The sequence below is a fragment of the Danio rerio genome, chromosome 16 (genome assembly GCF_052040795.2).
Source record: "Danio rerio strain M-AB ecotype USA chromosome 16, GRCz13ab, whole genome shotgun sequence".
Taxonomy (NCBI): domain Eukaryota; kingdom Metazoa; phylum Chordata; class Actinopteri; order Cypriniformes; family Danionidae; genus Danio; species Danio rerio.
In genome coordinates this window covers 16,522,820-16,537,013 of record NC_141036.1, presented here as the reverse complement: position 1 = coordinate 16,537,013, position 14,194 = coordinate 16,522,820, and the positions used below count along the sequence as shown (strand labels likewise).

General features: G+C 33.7%; 1 protein-coding gene across 1 annotated transcript; it reads left to right on the top strand.

The window, feature by feature from the left end:
* The first annotated feature begins 10,183 nt into the window (after positions 1–10,183).
* fabp4b (fatty acid binding protein 4b) lies at positions 10,184–13,651 on the top strand. The gene is given in 4 exon segments (NM_001020558.1): positions 10,184–10,334; positions 10,431–10,606; positions 11,553–11,654; positions 13,452–13,651. Coding segments are annotated over 4 exon segments (405 nt in total). The 5' UTR covers positions 10,184–10,261; the 3' UTR covers positions 13,506–13,651.
* Positions 13,652–14,194: the final 543 nt, after the last annotated feature.

Below are 14,194 nucleotides of genomic sequence, written 5' to 3'. Positions count from 1 at the left end.
TCATATTGTCCAGTGCAAAGACCCTCCAGAACAGATCAGCAGGAATAATTTTTAATATTTGCACTGAATGTACGAATTTTATCTTGAATAGCACCAAAACCTTCATTAGATACTTCTACATTAGCCTTTCCCATACGGCCAATATTTTCATGGCTCTCCTCATCGCCATACGTATCATTGGTTATTTCTCCTTATTTATGCTTCAAACCAATTTTTTTAGCCCTTTTGTGCTTCTGCCTTTCCATGTTAACTTTTAGCTTGTCTTTAGTTTCTTAAATGTATCATCAAGGGAATTTAGAATCAATTGAATAAGTTAAACTGTTTTTTTTTGTCTCACAGGAATCAGCTTTGAAAGCCACACCAGAAGTCTTTTTTATAAAGTTTATTGGCACTCTATTACTCAGAAAAAATCACAGGAAGAGCTGAATGATGTGGCATGATGCAAAAACGTACATAAAGCAGTTAAACTCATGCTTTTTGCATGGTTTTGTTGCTGGACTACTTGTTTGTTGTTGGACTACTCTCCGTTGGAAATGAATGAATTCCAGTCTGTCACTTGTCGTTTGTTGTGTACAGTGTACAGTGGCTTAACTCTGATCAAACACACCTGAACCAAATTAGGACCTGAAATGTGCTTAATCATTTTAGTCAGGGGTGTTTGGTCAGGTAGGCTGCACAGTGGCGCAGTAGGTAGTGCTGTCGCCTTACAGCAAGAAGGTCGTTGGTTCGAGCCTCAGCTGGGTCAGTTGGCGTTTCTGTGTGAAGTTTGCATGTTCTCCCCGTGTCTGTTTGGGTTTCCTCTGGTAGCTATGGTTTCCCCCATGGTCCAAAGACATGTGGTACAGGTGAATTGGGTAAGCTAAAATTGGCTGTAGTGTATATGTGTGAATGAGTGTGTATGGATGTTTCCCCGTGATGGGTTGCAACTGGAAGAGCACCTGCTGTGTAAAAACATTTGCTGGATAAGTTGGCCGTTAATTCCGCTGTGGTGACCCCAGATTAATAAAGGGTCTAAGCCTAAAAGAAAATGAATGTTTGGTCGGGCTTGCAACTGAAATCTGCAGGGTTGGTGATGTCTGATCTAGGCTGTGCATATTAATCACGTGTGCAACATTACAGTCTGTATTTTGTTCTGACTGGTCTGTTTTTCACCTGGATTTTACATTCAGGATTAATGGGATAAATGAAACTGTGGTGTTTGAGGCTCACTGTGTGTCATTTTTATAAGCTGAACTCTCATCATTCAACTATGTCCTGGTCAGTGGTGTAAAACTAATTACAAATACTCAAATTACTGTAATTGAGTAGTTTTTCTCAGAAATTGTAATTTACTAAGTAGTTTTAAAGATGTCTACTTTTTCATTTCTATGAAGATTAGAAAAATCAGTCCTGTTATTCTTGTCCAATCAAATCACACAGAGAAAGTAAATCGCATCATAATGTGCTCAAGACATGGGCGACTTATAATTGCAGCAAACTGTTTAGAAGCATGTCCAACAAGATGTCCAAAATCTTTACACACATTGACCCAGAGACTGCTTAGGTGCTTATCATTGATGAGATGATGACAAATATTTACTGAATCATGACCTAAATGGCCTTAAACACCCAGCAGGCACAAGATGTCAACATGACTTCAGATTAATGTTGTACCCTAACGTCATGGACCTTGCATTTTTTTTTAGAAATTAAAAATCAAGTTGAAGTCAGAAGTCAATGTCCAGCGTCCAATCCAACGTCTGATGATGTTACAGCTTGACGTTGTGTGGATGTTACCACTATGACGTTTAAAAGATGTTGGACTTTGGTTTCAAAACCTGATGAATAAATATCAGTATTTGATATCAATATGACGTTGGTTTTAGATGTTGGGTCGATGTTGAATTTTGGTCACTTTCTAACAACCGACCAAATATCAACGTCCTTTGGTGACATTATTGGACATCAAAATAATGTTGTCATTAGATGCTGGCTAGTGGCTAGACATTGAATTGTGTATGTGCCTGCTGGGCAATAACTAGTTGCACTACAGAATGTTACGTTTACACACACATGCACAAATTATATGTAAATGCATCAGCTTTTTACAGCGTAATAATCCTTAAGGTCTACATTTTACTCATACTTTGACTAATATTTACAACAGATACTTTTACTCTACTTGCACTACATTTTTAGGCAAGTAATGGTACTTTTACTTGAGTATGATTTTTCAGTACTCTTTCGACCACTGGTCCTGGTATATTCACATTTTCATTATGGCACCTTTTGGAAGCTTTTGTTTTGTCTTTATATCACATCACCAGCAGATGTCAGCAAACCATGGTCAGAAATACATGCAAATTCATTCATTCACTCGTTCATTCATTCATTTATTCATTCATTCATTTTCTTTTAGCTTAGTCATTTATTCATCAGGGCTCACCAAAGCAGAATGAACTGCAAACATATCCAGCATATGTTTTAGACAGCGGATGCCATTCCTTTAGCAACCCAGTATTGGGAAACATCCATACACATTCATATACTGCGGAAAATTTTTTACCTTATTTATTTCACCTGTAGCGCATGTCTTTGGACTGTGGAGGAAACCAGAGCACCCAAAGGAGACCCACACCGATAGGGTAGAACATGCAAACTCCACACAGGAACGCCAACCTATCACACGTTTCTGCTGAGCTTATCAACGCAATAAACAATTAGTTGTGTTTAGATTAGTCGCTGCTGTCATTTAATTTGCTTGATTGAAATGAATTTTCTTGGGTAATTACCAAAAGACTGCAATCAGGCCACAGAATAAAATATTATGATGTTTTTTTTCCTCAAAATAAAAACAATGTATTATTACAGCCCTTCTTAGTAATGGGTTTCTTTTTAAAATAAACAGATAATTTTAAACAGTTTATTGTTATTGGTGACACTTTATAGTGTTTTGATTAGGTAATTAATCTCATTTTTGACAGATGACACATTATATTAACAACATACCAATAATTATACAAGCAGCGCAGACATGTGATTCATAAGATATTTCATGACAAAAAAAAGTATTCTTAATCAGAAATATGCTTGTGCAAATAAAGGTTATGGCTATTCGTCTATATTACAGATGGTGTAAAGCAAATGAATCACACATTCCCTACTCAAATCTCCTCTTGCCAAACTACATGCTCTGATATCATGATTAAAATAACAAAGCATATTTTTGGCTGTGTAATATTCTTCCAGGCACCCAGAGATATTTTTGTACCATCTGTGTTTTTTTTTAATATATTTAAACGCAAATGTTCATTTTCTAATGTTACACACATTTGATTGACTTAAATTATAATGTGTATACTATTCATTCATTCATTCATTCATTCATTTATTTTCTATTTGGCTTAGTCCCTTTATTAATCTTGGGACGCCAGAGCGGATAAACCCACCAAATTATCCAACACATGTTTTAAGCAGCAGATACCCTTCCAGCTGCAACCCATCACTGGGAAACTAATTTAGCTTACCCAATTCTATACTAATATAGACTAAATATAAAACAAAGTAAAAATATTGTTTTGTAGTCCCAAATCTATCTATCTATCTATCTATCTATCTATCTATCTATCTATCTATCTATCTATCTATCTATCTATCTATCTATCTATCTATCTATCTATCTATCTATCTATCTATCTATCTATCTATCTATCTATCTATCTATATGTTTTGTCATCGAGTTGGTGTAATATGAGTGAATCTGCTCTTCCAGCTGGTGTCTCTGTGGGAGTGAAAGCAGTTTCCGGCCTGTGGGAAAATATGTGGTAGGCAGTAATTGATTCAGTTCTCTTCTTGCAGTAGATATAAAATAACCATTCCTCTGCAAGAAGCCTCGTATTGCTCTATATTTTCCCCATTTTCACCCCCACTTTTCTACAGAATCTACAGAATCCTAAACCAACTGTGAGTGCAAATCTCATGCTCTCAAAGAGCTTTGTGCTGCATTGTGCACTCCATCATGGGTGTTTTCATTTTGTATTTAAATACACCACTTCTACCACTTTAAATACACCACTTCTACCACTTTAAATACACCACTTCTACTAAAATCTACTAAAATGTTTAACAATATAATCTACTTAGTTGACTATTTAGTCTATTTAGTTTTTTTATTTATTTATTTATTTATTTATTTATTTATTTATTTATTTATTTTTATTTATTTATTTATAACTTTTTTATTTATTTATTTTTTACAGTATGTATACAATTAAAACACAGAAAATAACTGTTTTTAACATAAAAAAACCTTAAATTAAACCCTTAAGTTTCTTTTTTTTCTTTTTTTCTTTTTAATTCCTTTAAAGTGTAATGGCTGAGCATAAACAGGAGCTTGAGAAAAAATACAGAAGTTAATTTGTGATTGCCCTTGGCCTTTTTATCTGAATTCTTGTACATAATCTGAAATTAAGCCATTTAAATTTGAACTAATTGTAGGAACACTGCCTTTAGTAAACACAAAATGTTTACTGTAGTTGCTCTTCAGACAGAAATTGATGCATAGTACTAAATGCACTTAAAAGGTGTTTTCGTTCCAGTAGACCAAAACAAAATTGAGAGGTGGATGAGCAAAACTTTCAAAATTTTAGTTACAATAAAATGTTGTCAGGCAAATTAGCTATGAACTAGTTTTAAGAACACATCTTTAAATAGTTGTAATTAAAAGCTAAAGACACCTTTTGATAAAAATAATTACAAAACCAGGTGTTTTATTTCCATTAGACTAAAAAAACCTTAAAATTGATGACAAACATGACAAAACGTTGTCATGTTCACCAGCGAACAACCACCAGATGTCGCTGGTAAACACTCACTCATAAAACTACATATCTGCCTTCTTCTGGACTACATATGCATACATGCACTTCTCCTAGACACTCACGCCTGCTCACTCATCTAGCTTGATTACATTTGCACACCTGAGGACTTTCAGAGATTGATTAACACACACTATTTAAGCCACACATACACCCCTTCAGTTTGCAGAGTCTTGTTCACTGTAAAGTAGCATTACAACACGTTTTCCTTGTCTTGTTTTCCCGTGTTTTGAACCTAGCCTTGTTTATTTAGTTATCCTTGTCTGCCGCCTGCTTTTCGACCTCTTGCTTGTTAAATTGACTACGATTCTGGATTGTCCTCACACACCTGTTTGCTCCCGTATTGACCACTGCTTGCCTGACTGTGAATAAACCTGCATATTGGCTCCTACCTTCTGTTGTGGTGTTACTCCCCGACGTTACAGACGTGCATGAAGAAGTGCATGAAGGTGCTTGTAGTCTCCCATCATTAATTATTAATTGCTGTCATCTGGTCAGAGATTGGACAACAGGGCCAACGTGACTAATTAGCGGGATGTAATGTCTGTGTTTAATGCATTAATAATTAGCAACGAGTTCCATGCCAGAGCACCTGCGCTTCAAATGTTTCTCAGGTTTGCTGCTGTGAAATGAGTGAAATATATGATCATGACACCATATGCTAATCAAATGTAGAGAGATTATCAATAAACATGTTACATACTAATTACATTAAACTGTATTTAACTGACTGATTGATAAATATTATTATTATTATTATAATTATGATTATTATTATTATGATTATTATTGTTATTATTACTGTTATTCACCATATTTAGATTATTCACAAAAGCCTAAAATTAAATAGCTTCAAACAACATTCATTTTCATCTTTTCTTCTTTTTTTTTTTAAATTAAATTAATCTATAAATTAGGATTGAAAACGAACATTAATGTTTAATAAATTACCTAATTAATCATTTATTCAATTATAAAATAGATTTTTTTTTAAACATAGCCTACACTGTAAAAAATGCAGGGTTCCACACAATTCATTCATGTTATCCCAACACAAATTGATTAAGTTAACTTAACACTTTTAACGTGTAGTGTTAAGTGAACTTAATCAATTTAATGTATGTGGATTAAATATAAAAAATTAAGCGGTCATAATGAAATCTCATGAATTGTGTTGTTTCAGCTGATTTTAATTAAGTAGTTTGAACAAGCAAAAAATGCTTTTGAGTGTATGAAATCATACTGCCAATAAATGAATAAACAAATTTAATAAATGGATTAATTTATAAAATATGCATTTGCACTAAACAAAGGAATTTGAATGCATGTTTCCAGTTTAACTGTGAATTGATTTTTTGTAGATTTAGGGTTTGTTCACACTACCGTGTGTGTAGGCCTAAGCCTACATATATAGATGTTGGGATTAAATATTGTTACAAAAAACAAAAAAACAAGTAAATTCCTTACGATCTGGTAGTAATAATAATTCCTTACATTTATATAGCGCTTTTCTGGGCACTCAAAGCGCTTTACACACAATGGGGGGATCACCTCATCCACCACCAGTGTGCAGCATCCACCTGGATGACGCGACGCCAGCCATTTTGCGCCAGACTGCACACCACACACCTGGGGCCTCATGTACGAAGACTTGCGTGGAAATCTTACTAAAACATTGCGTACGCACAAAGCTGTAAATGTGCGTACGCAGAAAAAAATTCAGATGTATGAAACACTGCGTACGCCGAATCTCACGCATATTCTTTTGTACATCTGAATGAACGTGAAACTGAGCGCAACATGCACGAGCACAAAACCCCTCCCTGCCTCCTCCCCCATATGAATATGCTAATGACTATGCTAATGGCAAAACCCAACGAAAAAGCAACGGCAAAATCAAGCAAAAAGAGAAACTTTGAACAGAATGTGAATTGGAGGTGCTGCTTTCGGAGGTAGACCGGAGAAAAGCGGTGTTATTTGCAAGTTTGTTCTCCGGAATTAACAACAAAAGAAAAAAATAGAGTGGGAGAGTTTAGCTGATGCGGTTAACACAGTTGGGTCTGAACATCGCACTGAGTGCATTTAAAAAAAGAAATAGTGTGGTTTATAACTGAAAAATGTTGCAGTACCCTTAGCAGTCTCAGTGGCGCACCTCATAAGAAGCATGTGATCATGTACTGACATGTTCGAGCATAAACTCGGCTCGAATCCAGCGTCTAATAAATTCTTTCTTTTTTTCCCCGCTACATATCAGATTTTGCCCACTATTTATCAAGAGAAAGACAAGTAGGAATCATCAATAAGTTTGTGCATCATATTTTATATGCACATTTATTGAATGGAAATGTTTCTGATTCACGCATGCAAATTCATCTTCAGATAGTGTCTTTATAGCAATGTGCGTGCAGTAGATAGCTCAGATTACATTGGGAAAACAGGCGACCGCTGCAAATTGTGCTTTAATGTTTAGCTGGTCAACTGTATGGTATGGAAATCTTACATACCTACTATATGAACCCGTCTCATACAGCTGCCATTGCAAGGATCAGACACTTTGTAGAGAGGAATTTAACACAACTGCCTCTAGGAGTCGCCAATGGAAATAAAACAGTTACGCACAAAAAATGTGCGTACGCCTGCCAGAAAGCTGCCGTGAACCTGCTCACATTCCCACGTTCAGTTCATTGTTAGTAAATCCAAACGTGAGCGATTCTGAGCGTGAAACCTGGCGTACGTAAAGTTTTTGTGCGTACGCAGCGTTGATACATGAGGCCCCAGCTGATTGGTGGAGAGGAGACAATGATGAAGCCAATTGTAATATGGGGATGGTTAGGAGGCTATGATGGACAGAGGTCAGTGGGCAGATTTGGCCAGGATGCCAGGGTTAAACCCCTACTCTTTTCGAAGGACATCCTGGGATTTTTTTTAACGACCACAGAGAGTCGGGACCTCGGTTTAACGTCTCATCCGAAAGACAACGCTCACAGAGCAGTATAGCGTACCCGTCAATATACTGGGGCATTAGGACCCACACAGACCGCAGGTTGGGCGCCCCCTGCTGGCCTCACTAACACCACTTCCGGCAGCAACCTAGCTTTCCCATGTGGTCTCCCATCCAGGTACTGACCGGGCACAGCCCTTCTTAGCTTCAGTGGGCGACCATGTGAGAGTAAACTCTGTTAAGTTGTTATAAAAAGGCATAGGCTAACAATCGGTAAAACACTGAAAGAAAATCCGTGTGACTGACTTGAGACTGGAAAGAGGAACGTCATATATTCTTTTCTTATTAATTAATAGAAAAAGTTTAGTATTATTCAATATTAGATTAATTATTTGTCACTTCTGTTTTAGACATGCTATGTAGTAGCTGTCTGTTTGAGTATAGCATCTTAAGCAAGAGAACCAAATGGTGAAAAATGTCAACTGTTAGGGGTTTTAAGGGTTAAACAATAATTTAAACAACAATTAGTAAATAAGTAAAGGTTTTATTTATATAGCACCTTTCACAGACATTAAGTTAAAAAATGCTTTACAATAAATGAAAACCGGAAAAAACAACCCAGGAGTTTGTCAAATACGTCCCGGGATTTTTTGCAGTTTTTGTTTTTACAAATCCTCAAGAGGCCGCTGTGTATGCTTTTTAAGATCTTAAAATTTTTTTTACGAGTGCCACTCGCACCTGCTGCTCTCTCGTAACTCCACCAGAGGCCGCTGTGAACTGACTGACTGACTCACTGACTGACGGATGGACTGACTCACCCTCCCCCTTCCCTTAACCCAACCAATAGTGTTTTAAAAGCCCAGATTGACCCGCCCACCCACTTCCTGAAACCCAACTGACACATTTAAAAATCACTTCAGAAAAAAAAGCCCTCGTCTGATTTACCACGTTTCCTGTGCCTTTTATGGTTTACATTAAAAATGAATGTACACAGTGGTTCTCATAAAAAAGTACATAAGTGTTGGACAACTCCTTCTTTATTACAATATCTATGAAAATAACTGTTACTGGAAAGACAAAGGGATTTTATGAATAATTTCCATTTTAAAAATGAATCATCATAGCATATGTTTAAAGAAATTTATAAACATTAATTATTAAGTTCTATTATACAAAACAACTGGTAAAAAAAAATACAGATATTGTAAACTAAACATTTATGGCATTTTTTATAAACATTTGTTAACCATTTTTTGATAAATATATGCAGACAATTTAGTATTGTAAAACTAATCAAACATTGTGCACACCTCATTACAATACTTTTGCATAATTATATTTCTGTTTTAAAAAAACTTTTAAGTGATTACAATTGTGTGAAAATTGGAGACTTTTATATTGTACATGGGAGAATGTATTTCTGTTTTGTGAAAAGTGTTGTGAAATGTTTAGTAAAAAATAGATCTTTTGATTTGTTAAAATATTTTGTATTCTTTTTTGTAAATGGAAAAGGTGCATTTAAATAAACCTTTTTGAAAAACATTGTTTAAAATGTATTTGATGTTTGATATTTACTGAAAATGAATTGACACATTTCGGATTTATCAAAATGCTTTCAAATAATTCTTAAAGGAACACATTTGACACTGTCAAGATACAAAGTGTCTTGTCACTAGGGCCTTTATGGACCTTTGATGAAGGTGCACTATTGTATCTGCAGGTTTTAAATCCAAAGGTACATTTTGGTTTTCCATTATAGAAACAATGTCCTTAAAGGTAAAAACTGCAACTGTACAAATTTGTTTCTAAGTCTTAAGGTACAATTATGTTCTATAAAAAGGTACTGCCCCAGTGACAAGGGTTTGTACCTTCTTTGGTACAACATTGTACCATTTTTGGTGTATTATATAGAACATTAGCATAGCTGTGCAAATTGTAAACAAGCAGGTTGAAATTCTGCAATGAGTGTTATAGAAGGAACTGGACTCCAGACACCAGATGAATATTTTTTCATATTTATTTATTTTTATTAACAAGATCATCTCCATCGCTGATCGTAAGTGAATCAAGGGATAGAATTCAGCTGTACTTTCAATTACATCTACTTTTCATTCACTTTCAGTTACCAAAATAACTATAATTTAACAGAAGATGGCGCTGTTTCTATTCTGCACAAAACTTCAACAATATGAAATGTACAAAATGCACATACATTAGCCTGGAACAGTCCAACTAATGTGGCTGAATCCTTCTTTATTAGATCCCTAAACCTTACCCATTCATATTCTGTCAACCAATCAAACTTTCAGCGCTGTTACTGATTGGCCAGTGAGTGGAGACTCTAATCTCTGCTCTCTTTAAAACTCCCTCTGTTCTGTGCATTTGCAACACTTTGTGCTATTATCTGTCAAACGTCTTGTGTTGTGATTTTCGGTGGTTTAATTAAAAACTGAACACAGCAATAATGGTTGAGCAGTATGTTGGAAAATGGAAAATGACTTCAAGTGACAATTTTGATGAATACATGAAGGCTGTAGGTAAGACAGATTTGACTATTATATATTACAGTTATTCTTTTGCAATCTATACTATTACTATTAGCTATTTCAATAATACTTTGTCTTTGTGCACAGGTGCTAGTTTTGCCTCTCGACAAATGGCAAATCTTGCTAAACCAAGTTTGTTGATTGCTGTGGATGAGCAGGGCGTCATCACTATGAAAGCTGTCACTACATTCAAGACCCTGGAAATCAAATTCAAGTTAGACGAGGAATTTGATGAGACGACAGCAGATGACAGAAAAGTGAAGGTAAGGGCACTGTTATTTATAGCAATGAAGAAAAGATTTTTTCTGGATTTACTGGATTATTTAGTTTGTGGTTGAGTAAAATGTTACATGTTTACATGTGTTTTGTTCTTTAAAGCTCTGAAACACATTATTTCCTTGTTTCAAATACAAATACTCTAATTAAAAATTTTCAGTAAATAGAAATTCATCAGAATAAAAAAAATGATGTATTTGTTTTGACTGAAAATAAGAGTTTTTGAAGAGAAATGTTGCTTTCTTAAAGGGATTGTGAACTCAATATTTTAAATTTCTTCACAATTTACTCACACTCAAGTGGTTCTACTCTTTATAAACTTCTTATAATAATTTTCTCTTCTAGTGAACACAAAATAAGATTTTCTAATGGCCATTGAGACCCATAGTAGAAAGAATAACAACAATAAAATACTATGGCAGTCAAAGGTTGTTTTTTTAACATTCTTCAAAATATCTTCTTATGTGTTCAACTGAAGAAAGAAATGCAAACCGGTTTGGAAGTGTACAATGAGTAAATGTCTTGATTTTTGGGTGAACTATCCCTTTAAGTTAAAACATTGTTATTGTGTAGTTTAAAATGAATATAAAAATGAAACTTGAACGCTTACATTTCCCAGTTCTGGGTTTCAGCTCGACGGGCATCCGCTAGGTAAAACATATGTTGAAATAGTTGGTGGTTCATTCTGCTGTAATTACCCCTAATAAAAACGGGACTAAGCTTACGGAAAATTAATGAATGAATGAAAACGAACAAAAAAAAAAATAATAATAATAAAACACCTTTCATTTTAAACAGGATAAAATGTCATCAGTAGTAAAACAAAAAGGATGTTTAAATGCAAACAACAATTACAATTTATTTTGTTTATTTATTTAATCATAAGCATAATTATGTGTCATTTCATATGTTACGCTTTGCTTTCCTTTTCAGACTACTATGAGCCTTGCGGATGGTAAACTTATTCAAAAGCAGACCTGGGAAGGAAAGACCACAATAATCGAAAGAGAGATTCAAGACACGAAAATGATAGCGGTATGTGTACAAGCCTCATGCAGTTAGCTTTATATCGCTAAGCTGCAGTTTTTTATTATTATTTATTTTTAAATTTGTTTGTGTTTTTACATTTTATGTAATTTTTACAATTTTAGTCTCCCTTTGAATTTTTTTTTCCTTTTTGAAATATTTCCCAAATGATGTTTAACAGAGCAAGGAAATTTTCACAGTATGTCTGATAATATATATATATATATATATATATATATATATATATATATATATATATATATATATATATATATATATATATATATATATATATATATATATATTTATATATATATATATTAGCTAGAATGAAAGCAGTTTTACTATTTTTAAACACTTTAAGGTCAAATTTATTAGCCTTTTTAAGCCATATTTTTTTCCGATAGTCTACAGACAAACCATCATCTTAAAATAGTTTGCCTAATTACCCTAACCTGCCGAGTTAACCTAATTAACCTAGTTAAATGTCTAGGTTTAAATTTAAATGTCATATTAAGCTGTATAGAAGTGTGTTAAAAATATCTAGCCAAATATTATTTACTGTCATCATGGCAAAGATAAAATAAATCAGTTAATATAAATGAGTTATTAAAACTATTATGTTTAGAAATGTGTTAAAAAAATCTGCTCTCTGTTAAACAGAAATCGGGTTAAATATAAACAGAGGGCTATTAATTCTTAACTGAATTACTGTTCAACTGTATATATTTTGTTAAAGCGTGAGTTTACCTAAAATTACAAATTGCTGGTAATTTGATGACAAGTATATTCTCCTGTAAACATTAAAGAATTACCTGAAAGATATTTAATAACTTTTTAAGTTTGAGAGTCAAAAAGCCTAAAAAATGAACAGCTGTTGCTCTTGACTATACACTGAGGTCTTATTATATATAATGATAGGTCTTTTTATGAAACTGAACATTATTTACAACAATATTACCTTTAATCCACAGCCTGACAGTGTTCATGACTGCCTGTAGCTCAAGCTTTCTGTCCCAACTCGATCATATTGCTTTATAACACTATTGTCTGGAACTACTAATATTTCTTTTGTTTGATCTGTATATGTATTTTAGGTGCCTTGTATTTTATGTACTGTATGACCAAGAACAAAGCAACAAATCTTTTTCAATATTGTACTATAGAAAAAAAGTAGCAAAGTTTCATTTTGGGGAAACTAACTCTTTATTTTAGTTTTGTGGTTTAAGTTTACCATAATAAGTATATATTGTGTATATCATAAATCAGTGTATTTCCCAAATAAGTACACCCCCTTTTAAAATGAATTCTTTATCCATTTCTCAGTGCATATAGTCAATCAATTTTGGTGCATTTAAACAAAACAGCACTGTTATGAATTAGAAGACCCATATAAATCATTATAATAAAAAAATAAGAGATTGGTCATCGAACATCATTAGGACATCAATAAAAAGACAATGCAGATAAATTCAAATGAGGTTTTACAAAAGATTTCAAATAAAATATAAACTACAAAATTTCAAGTAAATTTGATAGATTTTTTACGTTTCTCATGATTTCTCCTCTGTATTAAAATTGTATTTAACATTTTCCCTAATTTGGGTTTACTGTTTTTGTGGACCAGGATTTTAAGTTATTTTGTTAAATTAGCTACTTTTAGCTTTGGTACTGATTAATCTAGTGTATATACATAAATTATAGTAAAACATCCTATAGAAAGCCATCAGGTTTGATTTGGTATTTCAGTGTTGCATTCATTGTTATACATATTAATCTCTTTCTCTTCTCCAATCATCTCTACAGAAATGCACCATGGATGACGTTGTGGCTATCAGGACATACGAAAAAGATGCATGACCGAATGAACTACAGGCTTTAAGACATTTTAAAGTTCTTGTCAGATTTTAATGATCATTGAACTTGACTGATTTGATGTGAGCTATGAATTGCTTTGTTTCAATGTTTTTTCAGCTTTTTAAACATAATAAAAACAATAACATAAATGTCTCTTTACTGTATTTATTACATTATCGATGAATCCTATATATAATCCTATATAGGAATAAAATACTGTATGTGATCCAAGATGCACTGTAAAACATTCTTAGTCAATTTGAGTTGGAACAACATGAGTGAATTAAGTTAACTTATTAGTTTTAACAAACTTAAATGATGTGAACATAAAAAATTAAGTTGTAGGCTCAATAATTGTGTCATTTCAGCTCATTTTAAATAAGTAGTTTGAACAGACATTAAACATAATGCTTGAGTGTGTAAGAAATTACGCTAGTTAACACAACATAACTTAAAAGGATAATTTACACAAAACTGCAATCTACTTTCATTTACTCCTTTGTGCTCTTGCTTTTTTCTGATAAACACAAAAGAAGATATTTTTAAAGACTGTTAAAAACTGGTATCTGTTGTCATCCATATTAGGGGAAAAACCAAGAGGGGCAATGCAATGCTGCATGCAGTACTTTTTAATGGGCTCACCTCACCTCACCTCACCACGCCCCCTCACAGTGACGTCACTAGCTCCATTG